Source organism: Melospiza melodia, chromosome 6 (assembly GCF_035770615.1).
Source record: "Melospiza melodia melodia isolate bMelMel2 chromosome 6, bMelMel2.pri, whole genome shotgun sequence".
NCBI lineage: Eukaryota > Metazoa > Chordata > Aves > Passeriformes > Passerellidae > Melospiza > Melospiza melodia.
This window is the reverse complement of record NC_086199.1, coordinates 61,356,693-61,376,052: the sequence shown is the minus strand read 5'-3', so window position 1 is coordinate 61,376,052 and position 19,360 is coordinate 61,356,693. Positions and strand designations below refer to the sequence as shown.

Below are 19,360 nucleotides of genomic sequence, written 5' to 3'. Positions count from 1 at the left end.
ATTTCATAATGGTTTAAAATAATTTCATTTTGAGTAATGGGCAGAAATGAACCTAGACTCTTTTTTTTTTTTTTTTTAGTTTGAAGTGTGATGATAGCATGGACACCTTCCAGGTGTAGTATGTGGCTTGGAAAATGCTGCTGGAGGATTAAGCAAGTGAAATACCTGGAGTCCCCAGTTGATATCTGAAGTCACATCTGATGCTTAGATTTCAAACCATGGGAGGGGGTGGGTGAAACTTCCCTTTAAGAACTTTTTCTCTAAAAAAAACCAACCCAAAGCAAAATGCACCAAACAAAACTCTGGGTGGGACAAAGGGGTAGATATTTATAACCCTGAGGATCGAGAAATCATAAGACATCTGTTCTATTTACTGCATTTAAATTTGTATTGTTATACAAACTCCACCTCTAGCTGTGCAGCTTCTGGAGGGACAAGTTGGTACGGAGTGATCCTGAAAAGATGAGAGAGATTCCTGGAGGAGAGATTTACATTGCGTATCATCTTATCACCAGTCTGTCCCTCTCGCTTTTTTTTTTCTCCCTACACAGCAAAAGAGATGATTAAAGAGCCAGGGATTTAATTACAGCCAGGTATGCCTGGGGGGGAAACCCACTTAGTGAAAGGACCTTGCAACAACAAACAGAAAGTTCTCCAGTTTCCTCGCTTTGAAGGATTTATATCTGTGCAAGGGGGTGGGTTGGAGGGGGAAAGAAAGCGATTAGGCTGGAGTTTGCAAAACACACCATCCTCTTCCCCCTGCTTGGCAAAGTGCTGCCTTCAGCAGTTTGGTCCTCACCATCATCCCTCCTTCCAGTCCCACCGCCCTCCTGCTCCTCCACAAGGCCTGAACGACTCAAGCGATTTCTGGCATGGCTGTGTCAGTAAAAGTGCTCCCTTTTCCCCAGCATGGACTTTGCACACGTTCAGCTCATGCAGAAAAGCCCCTGGACCGTGCTGACCCCCGAGCCCTGCCCCAGCAGGTCCCTCCCCAGCTGGGCTGGCCTGGGAACTGCCAGCCGGCACAATTTCAAAGGCGAGATACGGGTCCAGGGCGTGGGAGGCAGCTTCTGATGTGAATCATGCTATCTGTGCAGGGATGGGGCCCTGCATCTCCTCTGCAAGGCTGTACCAGCTTATCTGGCCTGCTGTGTCTGCCTCTCCGACCTTCTCACAGCTTTCCAGTTCCAAGCTGGCAGGTGAATGGGGACTGATTTTGCTGCTGGGCTCTGTCAGGCTTTGAATTGGTGCTCATAGAGGAATCTTTAGCAACAGTCCCATGTCCTCTGAGCTCAGAGGAGCAGCTGAGCATCTGCACAGCTCCTCTGACCTCCACAGGTGAGGTCAGCTTCTTGCAGGTGCCAGCCAGCTCAGCAGCAGCCCTGTGCAGCAAGGCTGGTGCTTCAAAAGTCTTCCAAAAACCAGCACCTTGGACTTCCAAATAGTCTTTTCCATCCTGCAAGAAAGGGTTCCTGAAATTTGTTAGAGGTTAACAGTCAAATGGGTAATTGGCCTTTCTGAGCAAAGAGGAGCAGCTGTTTTCCCAGAAACCAAACACAGTGATAGAGGCAAGAGGGTATTTTTCCATGTGATTTGCCGGACTAGTGTAACAAATCCCCAGCTTGCTGAATGCAGAAAATTATGAACAGAGATTTGGCTGTTCTTATGCATTTATTGGGAGACTTATTTGCCTTCAAAGAAGGAGAGGGGGGCGGAAAAAAAGATGAGTTGGTTTTTCCTGTGACATATGTACACAGCCACAGGCAGTGCCTGTTATTTCACTTGCAAACAATTTCCTCTCTCTTTTGTTTATTGATGGCAGAAGGCATTCCAGCCAGGTACACTGGCTCTTCCCCGACTTCAAAGGAGGTCAGGTTACAAAGGCAAGCACCATCCAGGCAAAATGAAATGCAGGAGAGTAAGGCCCATTGCAGTTGGTCTCAAGGGGAATTTATGTGTAAGGAAAAAGCCCAGAACACACCAGTAAGAATAAAAATAAGGATAAATTCCCTTTATCAGCTACCAGAGCTTATCCATAGGAGTGGCGATGGCCAAGTCACCTGGAATGTCCCCGCTATGTTCTGGTAAACCAGCAGCACATGTCCAAAATCTTACATGGGAGAGTGCACATGAGCCTCCTTTCACCTCCTGCTCATGCCAGCCCAGGAGCTCTGCACTCAGGGAAAATTTCAGGCTGGAAGTAATGGGTTTTCAGGTCTAAATTCAGACTGGAAAGTGAGGCCAGACTTACTGGTGACTGGAAATATTATCTAGTGCCTAAATCAAGGCTTTGTGTCCAAAATCAGGGTGATGGGCCTTGCCTGGGCCTCATGGCTGGATCAGCAGTGCCCTTGCTGGGGAGGAAGGCAGGCAGCCCAGAGAGCTCGTGGGGGGACTGCCATCTGTACAACCTAAGGATTGCTGCCCTGCCCCAAGGGGAAAGCAGGTGACTTGGGCTCATTCTTGCCCTTGGAAATAGTCCCCTTGCCAAGCTGGTTGATTCAGCAGGGATGTTTTACCTTGAGCTTTTCATTGCCACAGTCCGAGTGGTGGGAAAGCCCATGGGGGATGCCAGCATTGTCACGAGGACCATCTCTGCTCTGCTGACTCTGAGGACAGCTCACTCTGCACATCCCCAGCTCCTGCCTGCTCAGAGCCTGTCTCTGCTGCAGTGGTGCTTGCTGCCTTCCCACAGGGGCTGTGCAGTGATGGCAGTGGTTTTGGGAATGCCACTCCCATGGCCACCAGACCAGGGACATTGCTGATGCTATACCCTAATGACTCAAGGAAGGGCAGGGACTGGGCTGTGCCTGCACGGTGTATCCCAATAAAATATGCCATTCAAGTCTGGGCAAATTGGGAAATGTTTCCTTTCCTCCAATGGCTCAGCAGAGCTCAACTGGGGCTCGGGTGATGCCACCCTTGAGTCAATCCGTGCCCTGTGACAAGGCTCAGCCCCCATCCCATGTGACTCAGCACAGCCCCAGCTGTAGGAGGGACTGGGAAGTTGCAAAAAGTTAATGATGATTCTCCCTTTTTGGAGCACTCAGCTTAATGGAGCGTCACTCAGTGGTTTCCCCACCCACCCCGGGAGTAGGAGCTGCTGGGGCTGGTATCAGCCTCCTCTCATGGCAGGGCTTTTGGTCAGGATGATTCAGGTCACCCTAGGCACTGTCCAGGCCTCGTGCCACAGCAGGCCCTCCTGTCCCAGAGGCTGCTTGACAGGTGCCATGACCCAGGAAGGACACACAGAGCCGTGCCAGTGGCACGTGGCAGCTGGGCACACGTGAGCCAAGCTCTCAAGCCCTGGCCAAAGGCAGGGACAATGACAAAAAAGGAGCCAGAATGTCTTCTTGGTGTGACGTGCCCTCGTGTCAAAAATCCTTTGTGCTCTGAAGCAAAGTGAAGGGCTGAATTTTGATGGTTTTCCATTCAGTTGTATGCTGTTGGAAATATATTCATTTTGTAGCTATTATTCTTTATGTCAACTTCATTTTCACTTTATTGCTATTTGTCTTTTTTTTTAAAGCTGGTTATTATAGATTAGCATATCTTTTCTGTTTAATAACTTACTTTCTGATTTATTTTGCACTCATTTCCTTTCAGCTGACTTTGGATTTCTGCCTAAGGACTAACAAAACAAGGCTGAGTGTAGTGTAGTGTCATTCCTGGTCCAAACAGACCACTGAAGTTTTCTCCAGGTTGGACTGCCACAGAAATAAAGTGAAACAAAGCATTTTGAACTAGAGCTTTCCTTTCAAGTCAGAGGGGTTTTCATTTGGATCAAACAAAGCCTTTCAAGGCAGGGGAAACTCAATAGATCCCTATCAGTCCCTTCCCTGTATTGAAGTCAGACTGTTTAACCATGATCTCTTCCAGCTTCTCTCCTCTCATGTCCACTTGGGCCAGGATCACCTGAAGTATGGGAGATGCTGAACAGATAAATAAAAGAGGGAATCCGTGCTCTGCAAAGTGCTGGAAAAGTTAAATAATTTCTGGGATTTTAATACTTTGCTCTTCCTTCCCTCTCCCTCCCCCCCAGTTTTTGTTTAAAATCTGTAGAACCAGTTCCCATCCTTTACATCTGTGTGTACTGCTGGGACTGGATATTAGCATCTCCGTCATACTTGTTTCCTGCCTAAAAATTATGAACCACCCAATTTGTATATTTATAGTTTAAAATAATGGCAAGCGAAGGTACAGACATTTTCCTCCTTTGCTCACAAATGTGCAGTTTTTCTTTGAGAGGAGCTGCCAGGAGTGAAGACCGTAACATTGACTGCATTTCACAAACACATCACAAGTTGTATCTGCAAGCCTTTTTAGAAAGTTTCAGTCACTGCTGCTGAGTAGGCAGTGATGGTAAACTCAGGCATGCACCCTGAGTAGAACTTCCATCTGATGGGATGGATCTCTCTCTAGAAAGCAAAACACTTGAAATAATGGATCACACCTTCCCGTCATTTACTGTGACAATGAGGTCCTTCTTTGTCAGAGAAACCCTGATGGAAGAACCTGTTTGCTTGAAGAAAGTAGCAATTCTCTTTTGAGTTTGTTTAAATTATTATGTTATATCAGGTTTAATGGTGCTTATGCGTTTCTTTGCCAGGTTGTCCAGGGTTTGGTGGTTGGGAAACTCGCCAGTCGCTGCTCAGAGATGACCCTGCTCAGACTCAGCGTCTTCGTCTTCGCTTGCGTGGGCCTGGGAATGGTAAGTGGGGTGGGAAGTCACCCATGGGGCCTTTAATGCCTTTAATAGCATCACAAGCAGTGACACAAGGTCTGTGAGACCTGGCTGCGAGCTCTGCCCCTGGAAATGCCACCTCTGGCTCTCTCGGGTGGTCTTCAGGGCAGGGAGAACCAGCTCTGCTGGGCCTCTGCGCAAACAGGGCCGCGCTCAACGTCAGCATTGCGCCAAGCCGTGATAAAGAGCCGTGTGAGTAATAGTTATGGGGATTAAAAACTGTATTAATCTTGCACTGAAACTCGCTACGTCCCTCCTGAGTCACCAGATTTGCACAGAAATCCTGGCCTGGTCTTGTCAGCAACTGCATTTCCTGGACTACCCAGAAAGTAAATGAAGATTATGGTGGGGAAAAATCATTGCAATTGTGTATTGCAGTGAGACAGCAGAGGTTGTGCCCTCTCCTTCTGGGGCTTTATTTTTGTCTAATCCCCCAACACGAGAGCATTTGGATTAGGAGGTAGCGAGGCAGTAATTTTGTTCCTCCATTTTGGGATAAATTATGTTAGCTGTTGCTGGTTGTGTCCACACCGGTGATGGTTGATGCCAATCTCAAACAGTAATTGGAAAACTGAGTGGATGTAGGTAGCTGTGCTGGGAACTGTGTTTGCTCAGATAAGCCACGTTCAGGGCACTGATAGCTCTGCCCAGCCCATGGGGATGGAGAGAAGGTGCTTGCAGTCCCTGTCAGTGCATTGGACCCAAAAGAAAATTGAGCTACATCAGCCTTTCAACATTCCCTGTAGGATTTGGCCTTGAGCCTTGCTGCCAGGACACGGGTGGTGCTCCCACTGCTGCAGGTAGGATGAGTGCCATTCCCACAACCATACCACAGCTGTGGGGAGGTCAGGGCCAAGTCCTGGAGGGTGTTGAGGTTTGTGGCTCCCAGCTACATGGATGAGATGAGGCACCTACACACCTTAGCTAATCTGAAGCTAAATCGTGTCTGAGATGAGGCTGTGAAGGGAAGATGGGTGCAGACCAAGGCTTGGCTCTGCAGGTGAAGCATGCTCCCTCTCCTTAAGGTTTTTGAGGCTCCAGAGGATTCTGTCAGGTGTAGAATGCTTGGGAAGGGTCTCTTCCAATTGGTGTCATGCTCTTTGGGCTGAAATCAATATGCCCTCTTACGGGACATCTGCACAGAGCTTTGATGCTCCTGAACTTGGCCTGGGAAGGACTTTGAAGGGCTCCCCATTGTGTTTTGGTCATGGGTGGAAGCAATTAGGCGGGACCAAGGTGGATACCATCTAGAGAGATGAGCACCCCCAGCCAGGTGCAGGGCAGGTGTTGCTGGGACTGAATCCCTGTGCTGAAGCCCGATCCCATGGGAATCAGGCAGAGCAGCAGCATGAATTATATGGTTTTGATGCACTGAGGTGCCACTGACCTCCAGGGAAGGCTGGAGGCAGGTGGAGGTGGGAGAGAAAGCCTCGGTGGCAGTGGAGAGGCACACGGGGCAGCACAGATGTCCCAGTGCAGGAAGGCTCACACTGGCTGCACAGGGAGGAGAACCAGGAGCCAGGAAGGGAAATCATCTTAGAGCTGCTAATTATGCCAAGCCCAGAGGGCTGTGGACATCCTAACAGCACGGGCCTGGGCACAAGGGTCAGCAGTGACTTCCCATGACAGCTATTCATAGGCAAATGCAGCTGGGATGCCTTGTTAAAAAGCGCTCTGTCCAAGTGGCTGCCAAGAACACATCCGCTCTGGGGTGGCTTTCTGTCTCGGTGGGGATGAGGGCTGTCACAGCAGCAGCCCCAAATGCAGAACTATTGGGTGAAGCTTTTAATCCTTCACAGCTGCTGGTGGAGGAGCATCCCACCTGCTGTGCCCTTGCAGCATGTGGCCTCCACACGCAGCAGCTCCCCGCCCCAAAGGATGGAAGTGAGGAGAAAGGCGAGCTGTTAATAAAGACACTCCAGAACCCATCCTGGTGTCACAGGCAGGGGAGGTGGGCTGGGGTGTTTTTGGAAGTCTGGCACAGGCAGCAGCAGACAGACAGTGCTGCAGCTGGGAAGAGGCTGCAGGATGTTCCCAGCAACAGGCAGCTGGAGAAGGGAAGGGGTGGGCTGGGAGTTCAGCAGTAACACCTGGATAAGGAGAGGAGGGAAGAACCAGTGTCTGATCTGCAGATGTGAGCTGGGAGAGCGTGGGCAGGGCTGTGGGAGGGCTTGGCAGTTGCGATGGGGAAGTTTTCCCCTTGTCTGAAGGCACGGCTGTACCTCATCCTGCCTGCGTTTCCCAGGCATTTGTTTTTTGAGTTGTCTGCTGAGGCTCCTGATTCTGCCTCCCACCTAAAAATTGCTTTCAGATCTGCTCACCTCAAAAAAACTATTCACCACCCAGAGCTGAGGAGTAGCAAGGACTGGGCTCTGCCTGGCTCAGTTCTCCCTCAGCCCCTGGGAAGTGAGAAGCCATTTCCCCTTGTTTAACAGGAGACACAAGATATGCCTCAGCTCTTTGCTCCAGCCCATGAGGGAGTCTGTACAAAGCATGAGGGATTAAAACTGATTTTTTCTATGAGCTCCGCAATGTTGTCCTGCAATGACATTTGCCCTAGCAAGGAATTAGTCTCCTTCCTTTTGTTTATGTACCGAATACCTGTTCCTCTGTCTTTCTTCTCTGGTTCCTTAATCAGAAGTGCCTAGATCTTAAACAAAATGTAAGCAAAGAGACCCTTTGAGGAGAAAAACCTGGCTGAGTGTAACTCTAGAGGGGAACTAGGAATAAACCTCAACATTTCCAAGTCATTAGTGAGCAATGTCTCTGGGCTCCTCCATCTTCTGTAGCCAAGAGGCAGGGACCAGATTTTAGGACAGAGAACTCCAGAGAATGAAACTTCTGGCTAAACCAGTGACAGAAGTTTCCAGCCACAATAACACACCTTGAGACATGGGTTAGGGCAGAAGACTTGCAATAAAGGGGGAATTTCCTTTCCATGCCCCAGAGAAATCCATTCATTTGACCAGTAGGGCTTGTGAATGAGCTGGGAGCCGCTCCAGCCCTACAGCTTAGGGAGCCTCACCGCTTTTGTTTCAGCATTAAACAGCTGGAGGGATGTCTCCGCTAAGAATATGTGCAATAACAAAATCATTACTCTCCCTAATTATGCTCGCTAATGTGCACTCATGGCCAGAAGACCTATTCCAGATTACTGAATTTGGTGAATTTATTAGCAGGGAAGCAGCAGAACAGGATTAGAAATCCCAAAGGTACGGTGTTACATAATGCACCATGCTCATTTATTTTGACAGGCTCGGTTTAGTTTTAATTATTTATGATAATGAACCAAAAAGCCTTCTCTAGGCTGTTTTGTATAAGTAATGGAAGCTTCCTGAAGTACACCACATACATCTGCTGTTCAACATTTCCTCGGGAGCTGGACACAAGACAGAAGACAGGGGGAAGGGACGTCACTAATTCCCAGATGCTAAAAATACCCACAGCAGTGCCGGGGAAACGTGCTGCCAGATTGTAGGGTATCGTTTGCTCTGCATGCTTGGAATAATTCACTGCAGACAAATGGCAGGCTGTGAAAGACCCCACAATGGCCAAAGCCGCACCACCACGTATCATTTGTGGCTCCCACCATTTCCCTAAGTCATGGGTTTGACTCGTGATTTTCCTCCAGGTTGTTTCTTGCCACAAAGTCACCGTGTGAGCTCTTTGATGATCTGTGCTCTGTTGTGTGCTGTCCCTTAGGCCCTGATGAGGACAGTGTGGCACTACTGCATCATTGCAGCGCCGCTGGTGTTTGCCTTCAGCATGCTGGCCACCATCACCGACAGCATCCTCACCAAGGCCGTGCCCCCCTCCGACACTGGTAAGACTCTTCAAAAAAGGTCAGGCTGGTGTTTTCTCAGCTTTGAGTCCATTGGGCACTTCCCAGCTCCCACTACAGCTGTGGAGCACTGGGGTACCAGTGGGTGAACACCCAGATCTGGGTGGGCACACGATGGGTGTTGGCAGAGCCGATGAACGAACAGGAATGGTGGGGCTGATACAGGATGGACTTGAACAGCCTTGGGCAGGTTGTTCTGTCCTGTGCTGCCTGCTGACATCCACAGTGGTGGGCACAGAAAGGGAAGGCTTTCTCAAGCTCTCTTTTCCATGGAAAGCCAAAGTATGTTTAAAAAACCAAAAAACACTGCTGTTCCACTGTGACAGTGTCAGAGAGGGCTGCTTGTTCACACCTTTTGACTTAGCGTATCTCAAGAGGGGATTCTGGATTACTGTTTGCAATCATGCTTTACCTGATGCAATAATTTCCCCCTCTCTCTGTTTTGGCCTTGTTTCAGGAGAGTTCCTGTATTTCCCTGTGCAAGATAGTAGTGGTAGACACTTAAATCTTTATACCTGGGGCTTTAGTTCTGTTGATGAAGGAAATATGCCTACATTATTGTCATGGGAGCCTGGCTGAGTTTGTGCGGGGATGGAGCTGGCTTAACCTGGTTTGTGTCTTTTGCTCAAGCCCTCTCAGGGTTTGCTCCTAGACCAGGTACCCAAGAGTGTCTCTGCTTTAGCTGAGGCTTTCTGGGATGCCAGTCTGCACCCTTCATCTTCCCTAGCAGCTGTCTGAGCAGATACCTCTGCACAGACCCTACCAAGAATGGGAGCTGTACTTTGCACAGCCCATTAGCAAAGTTTATAAAGCACTTTTGAGATGTTTCTGGGTGAAGAGCTTTTCTGAAAATCACTTCAATAGTTTATTTGTAGAGCTGACCCACCACATCTCCTACAATTGCTGGGAGCCTGTGATTTTCAAGTGGGATATTTCCACCTGTAAGGACCATTTATCCCCAGTCTTTCCCTAGGAAGAGTATCAGCCCCTCTGCTCAGCCAGGGAGAAATTTGCTGTTTCATGACTTGGAGCAATGTTCATGGGAGGGAGATCCAGTGGGGAAGGGCACCAAGGGGCTTTGGGACACACAACCAAGCTGGAATTCATCCAGGCTCTTCTCAAAGGGGTTTTGTGAGGAAAACCAGAGCAGTGCTTAGCTTTTGGAGCCCGGAGGCAAGCTTTGGTCAGGGAGGAAAATGGGCTTAGTTGCCTCACCCTGCTCCCTGCTTGCCTATGTTGTTAGGCCAGCCTGTGCCTTGGCGGGATGGATGGTCCCCCTTTGCCAGGGTGGGATTGCAGGGCAGGATGGAGGCAGAGCTGTGCAGATGCTCAGGAGCAGGTTGCAGGTAATGCGGGGATGCCATGGGCGACTGAGGGCTTTCCCCTGCCTGTCCATCCCAGGCTGATGCCATGCCAAGTGCTGCTACAAAGGCAGAGCTACAGCTGGCTCAAAACTGGGCATACCACAGAGGGATGCTCTGGCAGGGAGCACTGGGAACTGGGGGAAAACCTTGTCTCCGCCACTCCTTCCTGGCCCACACCTTTCAAACTGTGCTTTTTCCTTACAATATTTATGGGGAAAGAGGTACTAATGGTCCTGTGCTTGTTTTGGAAGTACCCGAGCAGGGGCCGGGGCGAAGGCAGGAATGCCTGACACAGCAGAGCCAGCAGGCTGCCCTTCCACAGCAGCTGCAGCAGTGCTGGCGTGGGTGTCTCACAGAGAAATGCAGCCATTGAAATGCCTGCCATCCATCCCCTGCCGTGGGTGGCACCCACAAGGGCTGCTCCACCCATACAGCAGCCTGAAGGCTGCTCCTTCCTCTGTGAGCCCAAGACCGGCTCTGCAAAGAGAGGTTTTTGGTGGCGCGTTAGAAACCCTTACCATAAGTGTGGAAATCTGGTTTTATGAAAAAGCTTTCCTGTTGCTGTGTTGAAAACCTCAGCACTCCCTTGCAACAACTTTTAGCTAATGCAAGGAAGTCACACATTGAGAATTTGCCTTTGGAAGCATCACTTTTGAGCCTTGCTGCTGTCATTCCCTGATGTTTTTGGTCAGCTTCCAGCCTGTAGAAGCCTGTAGAAGTTTTTCTTTGGTTCAGGAAGAGGCTTTCTGAAGGAGCTGGAGTTTGGGCTGAGCTCAGGTGTCCATCTCAGCACGGGGCTGGCATGGATGGGGCGTTGCAGGAGTGTAGCCTGTCCGCCCTCGCTAGACACTGAGTCACCCATGCTTTCATTTTAAACAGGCGTCTCAGAAAGGGAGCAGTGGGAGGTGGCAGGGCACCATCCCCTGCACCCATCAGCCTGCCTTAGATCCGATCCAAGGTCACTTCCTTCTGAGGCTGATGCTTTTGGCACTTGCTCTTCGCTTGCTCTCAAAGCTCAGGCTTTGCGCAGAAGCAAAGGTAGCAATAATGATTTAATTAGTTTCCCTTTGATTTTTTTTTTTCCTTCTCTTCATCTTCAAAGGCAGGAAGAGAAAATCCAGCCCCACACGCACGTGCTGCTCAGCTGGACGCATGAGCTGGTGGGAGGGCAGCCCGGAGCCCAGGGGAACTTGCATCCACACAAGCACTCCTTGTCAGCCCCGGTCCTTCCCCAAGAATGGAGGTCTTGTTCCTGCACAGATCCCCCCGTTCCCGAGGGAGGGAGGCAGGAAGCCCAGCAGAGCCTCCGTGCGTAACGGGCCCGTGTGCTCTGATTTTATTGTGCATCAGAACCTGAGGAGAGGAGAGTTTGCAGCCAGGCAGGACTTGGGGCGCTGAACCCCCCAGCTTTGCTGGAGCTCTGCAGGTTCAACGGCGGCCGCTGGCGACAGTGACCTAATGGTTAAACGCGATTGCCCCATGGGCGTGTGGCTGATCTGGGCCAGCACCATCATCTGAGAGGCAACAGGATGTGAGCTGGAAAGGAGTCGCCCGTCCTGGAGAGCCGCCAGCACCCAGCCCTGAAACCTGCGGGAGCAGAGGAGATCTGGGAGGGGAGGGGAGGATCGGCTCCCAGCCGGCACAGGTCGTGCCAGGTATGGGAAAAAGGAACGGAAAAAAGCTGGGGAGGGAGAAAAAAGAGTAGGGAAGGTGCAGAAGGCGGGATAGCTGTGACAAAGCAGGTGAGCATGTGCTCTGGCAGAGCTGCGCGAAGCAATGCAGGAAATTTTCTGCTGAGGCGGTGACTCGTCCCAGTTAAAGGTCTTGCCTTCAATGAGATCTGTCACATGTGCAGCTTTGCCACAGAGCCACGGCCGTGCTGCAGAGCTGAGATTTACAATGTCCCAAAGCCCGAGGGCGTCTGACGAGGGATCTAATTTAAGCCCATTAAACAGAAATTATCTTTCACAGCAGCATGTTGGAGAAGTGCAGAGGGAGGGCCTGGGCTTTTAAGACGATGGATTTCTGCTCCAGAAAAAAAAAAAAAGGAAAGGGGAAAAAGTGCCTCCTCAATCATAAGAGCCAGTTTGGCAATTGCACGTAGTAATTAGTTTAATTCAAATACCTAGAGGGGAAAAAATAATTGCAAAACCTGCCCAGAGAGTTTGGTGGTTGTGGGATGGTTCCCATTGGCAAAGGGTCAAGGCAAGGTCCCACCCATCGCCTTTGTGTTCCCATGCGTGGGAGGAGCGCTCGGCAGCGCTTCCCGGGAGATTTCCCTCTCCACATGGCTACACCCTTGGCTTGGGCTCATTGCACAAGTATTTTAAGCACGCTGATAAAAGCCCAGCAGTCGCTGCCCGGCATTACACGAACACCTGGCTGCCTGTTCTCTCTGGGAGCTGGGGATCATTTCCCCGTGGCTGCCCACGTTAAACATCACACTCCTGCTCTGCTTCTTCTTGCAAAAAGGACAGCATTCTCCTCATCCTTCCCAGCCACGTGGTGACAGCACCTCAGCTTGTATCTTAGTGGAAAACTGATGCCAGCAGCTGAAATAATCATACTGATAGTAAAAAAATAATTGCAAACATCATTTCAGAGCTGGGCACAATTTTATTGAACACACTGCCAGCTTGCTGTTCCTCCCAGCGTTGGGGGCTAATGGTTTGCTGGCTGGCCGGGTATTTTCTGCTCCTCTGAACATGACAGCTGTCCTGAACAAAGACTGCAGGACAAAAGAGCATACTGGGTGTGTGTGGGACAGCCTTGTCTCCCAGGGGATGTCCTGGCCATCCTTCTGCACGTGGAAAAAACCTCACCTTTGCCAAACTGAAGGTGCTTCCCCATCTGCTGGGTTCCTGCTAAGGATGCAAATGTGAGAGCTGCTGGAGGGGGAACCGGCCCAGCAGGGCAAGGGCTCGCATATCCATCCAAATGGAAATATCCGCTCTTTCTGCAGAGGGGGGTGGGGAGTATCTCAAGGGGGTTCTGTCTTTATCTGTGGTTTTATTTATTTATTCTTAAAGACCTAGTTAGGCCTAACCCTCTCACTCCTGCTAGAGAGCTGTTTCTCTGTTTCAGACTAGAGAATAAATGGCAGTAGTAGCTTGGGTGGAGCAGGGCCCACTCAGGTAATTAGGAGATTGGAAGAATCTGCGTGATTTGCTAGGAAGGCTCAAACATGACCCTAGAAATTACCTCTCCATCCCTAATCCCATGCAGTGGTTACCAGCCCTGCCAGGTGAGATATTCAGCAGCACCCTGTGGTGCCAAAGGCATCCCTGGACCCTGGTGAGCACCCACTTTGCCTTTTGGGCAGTGCTGTGACTGCCCAGACCACTCAGGGAAGAGCTGAGCTGGCTCGTGGTGGAAACTGGTCCCTGTCCCTGCAGGAGTCCCTAACCAGAACAAACCCTAATTGGACCGCTATAAATTAATGCAAGAAACCATTTGAAGTGATTTGCTGCTACTGGAGGGGAGCAGCATCAGGGATGAAGGGGATCTTGTGTGCCCTTCTCTGCTTTTCCATGCCAGGACTTGCTCTCACCCTGTGTGTCTCTGCCATCTCTCCTAGGTGCCATGCTTGGGATCTGTGCCTCAGTGCAGCCCCTGACCCGGACGGTGGGTCCAACCATTGGTGGAGTTTTATATAAACAATTTGGAGTCTCTTCCTTTGGCTATTTACAGTTAATGGTCAATTTAGGTTTGTTTGTTTTCCTCTTGAAGAGTAAAATCCCACTGGAAGAGATGAAAAGCCAGTAAAAGAGTTGCAAGAAAGTAACCCCCTTATCTTTCCCATAGAAACAAATTCCTGAGGGTTTTTTTTGGTTGTTGTTGTTCTGTAAATCTAGAATAAAACAATTTGAACAATCCTTCCATTTTGTCAATATTTGCCTCTAGAGTAAGGGACAGATCAGTTTGCAGAGGTCTTGGAGCCATGCTGGAGCAACTGGGGACCATGGGACCCCTGGAGCTATCAGGTTCCTCCCATTAACCCCCCTCAGCAGTGGCTGTCAGGGCAGGAAACAGCCCCCAACCTCAGCTGTTGTCAGGCAGCATTCCTGCTTGGATTCACTGAAACTGAAGGGATTAAGAGCCAGTGCCTTTGCTCTGGTTTGGCCTTTTATTTCAGTGCTCTGAAATGGTACCAAGAAAGAACAAGGGGTATAACACATCTGCTTTTGAACGTTGTTTTGCTGCATTAAATGCATCTCCAGCATTCTCAGGTTAGAGGGGGCACTGAGGCTTTCAAAGGCTGTGGCCAAAGGTTTGCTACATCCACAGCTCAGTCGTGTGCAATCCTGCCTGTGCACGAGCTGCCAGCAACGAGGGACGAGGATGCAAAGCCCCGACGTACCCGGCAGCAGTGCCAGAGCCTCCCTGCCACTTCCAGAAACTGGGCCAACCCTCCTTCCAGGTTTTTCCCCTCCCTGTACTGAGGATCTCTTGCTCTTACTACAGGCTTACGTAATTACACACTTTGCAACTTCTTCTAGTACAAAGTCTCCTGCAAGAATTGCACTGGTATTGGGAAGGGGAAATTACCTGCTGAAAGTGACCAAGTTTGGAGCAAGTACTTTGTGTGCTGCACTCACAGTCCTGACTGCCAGAATGGAGTTGTGTGCTGCAGTATTGCTCTTGAAGAAGCCCAGGTTAGTTACTGAGAATTGAGCCTCACAAAAAAAAAACCCTCAGCACTTTTATCCAAAAATCAGGTAATTTTTCTCCAAGTTTCTTGGTCTGGGTGCTAGGGGAAAAGATCCTGCCTCCATTCTTCAGTTATCCTGGAGAAATTTAACTCTGTCTAGAGACTGCAGAGGTGAAGGAAGAGAGGAGAGCGAGTTCAGCTTGCTTTGCTACAAAGCTGAGGAATCCATGGAGCGTTGGCGCTCTCATTCCCAAACCAGGAATCCAGTTTTGTGCCTTAGCACAGCACTGAGCTATGGGGGCTGGGGAGGACACAGGGCATTCACAGAGAGCAGCATTTTCCGTGGCAGGGAACTCCTGCACCTTCTGCAGCTGCCTTTACTGGATTCTGTAGGAAAGAGCTTCCAGAGGAGCACTTCTGCAAGCTGTGGTAGGCTTTTCTATCTCCACCACTGACCAGAACTGAACCTCAACAAATTCTCCCTCCCTGGCTGGGAGAAAAGGTCAAACACAAATGGGTTAGCTGGGCTTTCTCCACCTCCCACTGCCCAGTCCAGGGCACCACAAACCAAGCCTTACCCACTCTTCTTAAGCCACTTGACCACTGCCTGTATCCACAGATATGCCTCAACAAAAGTTACTGCAGCCCAGAGTACAGTAATAAAAAGTGAACATTTCAAGTAATTTATTTGGAATGGACACATTAATGCAAAAGCAATATTAAGACCAGTAACTGCTGAAAGACATTCAACAAAATAAATACAAATATAGATACTACAAATAATTTAAATTGTGTTTAACACCACCAGTCAGTGTTGAATCTTCCTTGCATCTCATAAATAGAAGATAATAGTTCACAAAGCTGTGCCACTCAAAGCACGTGGACGCTTTGTTAGAAGTGCTGTATGAAAGTCTTTGGTTTTTCTTTATGCATCTCAGGCAAAGCTCAGGGCTCTTTGCTCAGCAGCCACAACGGGCTTGGAGAAAACCAAGCTGCTTCCAGCTCTCTTCTTTGCTTTCCTTCATTGGTACCCTGTCCCATTTCAGTCCAAGACACTCGATCTGGTTTATCATCCAGTGGTAAGCTCTGAAGGTAGCAAGAGAAGTAGGTTAGTAAAACAAGCAGCACAACAAGGCAAAGGAAAAAAAAATAATGAGGGGCTTTAAAGCGAGAGTAAGCGCTGAGCATTTATTTTCACAGATTTTTTTTTTTTAGCAGATTCTGTGAGGAAAGCACTGCCAAGTGCCATTACTTATTGCCCGCCACCCCCACACCGTTCTCTCGGCACACTGCACAAGCGCGGCTCTCACCAGAAATTCCCCGCCATGCATCGGAGAAGGGGCCAGAGCCCCGCGATGGCTCGGGACAGCACCGTGCCTCGCGATAGCTCGGGACAGGGCCAGACCCCGGCGATGGCTCGGGACAGGGCCAGATCCCCGCGATGGCTCGGGACAGGCCGTGTCCCGCAAGCCCCGGGCTGGCAGCACGGCGCGGTTCGGGGCGCGCCCGGCCAGGAGGCAGCGCGGAGCCCGTCGGGCTGCGCGAAGCGGGCGCCGGGGAGTGAATAATTGTAAAGGATCGAGCGGAAAGCGCACGGAGAGCGGCGGCAGCAGCGCCGAGGGGCCGGGCGGGCTCACCTGGGGCCGGGCCGGCCGGGCGGGCGGGCGGCTCAGGGCGCCCGGGCCAGCCGCCTTTCCTGGGTGCCCGCCGCCTGCTCCATCTCCTGGCGGCTCTTGAAGTCCTGGATGGCCCGCTTGTTCTGGAAGTCGATGAGGGCCATGGTGATGGAGGCGTTCCAGCAGCTCTGGTCCGGACACCGAAAGTCAATCTCCTTGCGGTCTTTGGTGACGATGGTGAAGTAGATGTACTTGCCCGTGCGCTCCACGCAGTCCACCTTGAGGATGGAGCCGAAGCCCAGCTCCTTGCCCTTGGCCCGCTTGTGCCCGTCGGGGAAGAGACTGAGGCTGTCCTTGGTCAGCACCACCAGCTTCTTCTTCCACAGCTGGAAAAGGCTGTCGCTCCGCTTCTCCAGCTCGCCCTCGCGGATCACCTCGGCTTGCATCTTCATCCTCGCTCCCCGGCGGTGGCTCCGGCTGCTGCTCTCACTGCTGCTCGGGCGGCGATGACCGAGCCGCGCCGCGATGGGAACAATTTATTGCAATGAATCAGCGCCGGGCGCCTTCCGGTGCCTCCCCCGGGGAGCCCGGCCCGCCGCCCCCTCCCGCCCCGCCTCCCGCCCGCCCCCCGGGCCGCGCTCCCGCCCGGCCGCCCCTGCCCTGGGGCCTGCGCCATGAGGGCGGCCCCGGCACACAACCGGGGGTCCTGGAGGCTGCCCCGGCACACAACCCGGGGGTCCTGGAGGCTGCCCCGGCACACAACCCGGGGGTCCTGGAGGCTGCCCCGGCACACAACCCGGGGGTCCTGGAGGCTGCCCCGGGTGGGTGGGCAGGCTGTGGGGAGGGGGTGCCTGCCCCACGGGCTGCCTCGCCGGGGGCTTCCACTCTGCTGCTGCTGCTGCCGTATGAGGGGACCCCAGTCCTGCCTGCCCACTGCCCTCCCCACCCGTGTTTCCTCTGCCCGCGGTGAGGAGAGGGCCACTGTGATCTGAGACAGCCCCATCTTGCCCCTCTGAGCACTCCCTGCCCCTTCCCAGATCCCTGATGGGGTACAGGATGCTCCCAGCACTGCTCCTAAGGGCCTGGGTCTGGGCATCTTCACAGCATTGAATCTGCCCTGGCATCATCTTTCTCTGGGACAGAGGGGCCTGAGTCAAGCCCAGGGTGGTTTCTGCCATGTCCCATGGACATCTGCTCTGAGTCCAGCCCCTGGTCACCCCAAGAGACTCAGCCAGGGCCTGACCAAGCCCACCAGCTTCATTTGAGGCCCGGCATCCCACCAGCTCTGCCCCATCACCATCAGCCCTTCCTTCGTCCTTTCCCGAGGGCAGCCCACCTCTCCAGTTTTGCATTAATACTGCTTCTCCTTATTTTTATCCCGTGCAATCACTGGGCTGATCCCATCCCCCTCCCTCAGCCCATACCCTCATCCAGGGAAGGCCCCACAGTTCCAGCCTCGGCAGTGCCCAGCGCCATGGGGAGGTCAGGAAAGGCTGTGGCAGCTGGAGGTGATATTTAAGAGGCACGTGTGAGGCTGTAGTCCCTTCCTTTTGGACACCTCTCATTTTGTCACTCCTTCACGATAGTTGACACAGGGCTGATGCAGCTTCCAGCCGAGGGCAGGGCTGTGCTTAACGAGCTGGTTCTCGCTGTTTCTCCAGCAGCATTGGCTCAGGTATGTACCTGGTGCAGCATCACCTTCGGACTCTGAGCGCTGCTCTCCTCCACCGCCCTGGCCGGCACCCGCAGAGGTGCTGGCAGGCCGATCCCAGCGGTGAGCTCGCAGGGCAGGGCCCGGCCCCTTTGAAGGGCTGGCAGCGCTCCCAGGGAGCCGGCAGGGTCAGAGGCCCATTCACGGAGCAGATCGGAGCTGAAGCCAAACCCATTTCCGCTGCAAATCTCCCGTCTGCCAGATTCCAGGGCCGCGCTTTGATAGTGCGCTGCGGCGTGCACATCTGGGGGGAGGCTCCCAAAAACGCTGGGGGCTGTGTGATGCTCCTGGGTTTGATGAATGAGCCAGGAAGGGCTTGGCTGAGCTTTTCAGGGAGGGATGGGCTGGGAATTGCTCTGGGAAGACCACGGTGGCCATCCCTGCTCGTGGGGTAGGGCAGAGGCTGTATAACATATGTGCAACTGTGACCTGGCATGTGAAGAGCTGCGGGCTTTTCCCTGAGAGCCAGCACTGTATCCTGCTTTTCAGTGTGATTTATTTTGTTTCAGTGAGGGGAACAGCCCAGACTGATTTACAATTAGGTTGTACACTACATTTTCAGGGTAGATGCTGGTCTGCTCTGTAAAACCACTTTCTGACCAAAAGGACCCATAAAAACAAGGGAGCTGGAGCCAACCAGGAGCAGAGCTGGATATTGAGCAGAAATCAATAGGATATTTTCAATTTGGCCCCAAAATGAAACAGGGAATGGTCTTTGTGCACAGGAAATGGGACACCACTTCAAAAAGAGAAAAAAAGAACAGGCAGCAAGTCAGGAACATACAAGGAACATCTGGAGGAAGGCTCCTGGTGTGGAAAGGCTGCAGGACTTGGCATGTTTGTGCACACCTTGCTTCAAAAGTTCCACTAAAAGAACCTGAATTTCCTTTTAAATGAAACTTGTATCTGTAGATGCAGGGTCAGAAGACCACTTTGGTCTCTGTCTTGCTGCTTTTGCTTTCATCTGGGTGATTTTTCTTGTGCATTTATCCATAATTTTGAAATATTCAAAGCCTCCCCCAGCTGTCACCTCAGTAAACTTGCCTTAATACCGGCCAAATTAGAAAACTGCTAGGAAGGAAAAAAAAAAAAAGGGGGGGGGGGGAAGTGAAAAAATTCCTCACAGTGGAAAAAGGTAGGTTCTTGCTGAACAGGGACCCTAGTTTTGAACATATGTCCATTGTATGAAGGCTCCATGGTTTTTTTTAACCTAAGATGGGTTAGTTAAGTGGATAAAAGAATAAAAGGAAAGTTTAGTAAAGTACCATAGGGTCTCTGCCATTGTGACCATGCAGAAATTCCCTAAAGCAGTCTTTAAAATTTAATTACTTTTACTGAGACAGAAAGCAAAGGTGACTGCAGCTGAATCCACAATGGGCAGCAGAGCCAAATCACGAGCAATTTCCTGCAGGAACATTTCTCAGGAAAGAATG

At 51.3% G+C, this 19,360-nt stretch overlaps 2 protein-coding genes across 2 annotated transcripts in view; one reads left to right on the top strand and one right to left on the bottom strand.

The window, feature by feature from the left end:
* SLC22A18 (solute carrier family 22 member 18) overlaps nt 1-13,824 on the top strand; it is a 58,580-nt gene extending 44,756 nt beyond the window's left edge. The window contains exons 8-10 of the mRNA XM_063158637.1: nt 4,610-4,711; nt 8,447-8,567; nt 13,527-13,824. Coding sequence (XP_063014707.1) covers nt 4,610-4,711; nt 8,447-8,567; nt 13,527-13,714 — 411 coding nt within the window. The 3' untranslated portion in view covers nt 13,715-13,824. The remainder of the gene's footprint in view (nt 1-4,609; nt 4,712-8,446; nt 8,568-13,526) is intronic.
* A 1,436-nt stretch (nt 13,825-15,260) lies between these two features.
* Nucleotides 15,261-16,758, bottom strand: PHLDA2 (pleckstrin homology like domain family A member 2). The gene is made up of 2 exons (XM_063159467.1): nt 16,238-16,758; nt 15,261-15,686 (listed from the first exon to the last, which is right to left on the bottom strand). The coding sequence occupies exon 1, from the start codon at nt 16,666-16,668 to the stop codon at nt 16,270-16,272; it is 399 nt and encodes a 132-aa protein (XP_063015537.1). The 5' UTR covers nt 16,669-16,758; the 3' UTR covers nt 15,261-15,686; nt 16,238-16,269.
* Nucleotides 16,759-19,360: the final 2,602 nt, after the last annotated feature.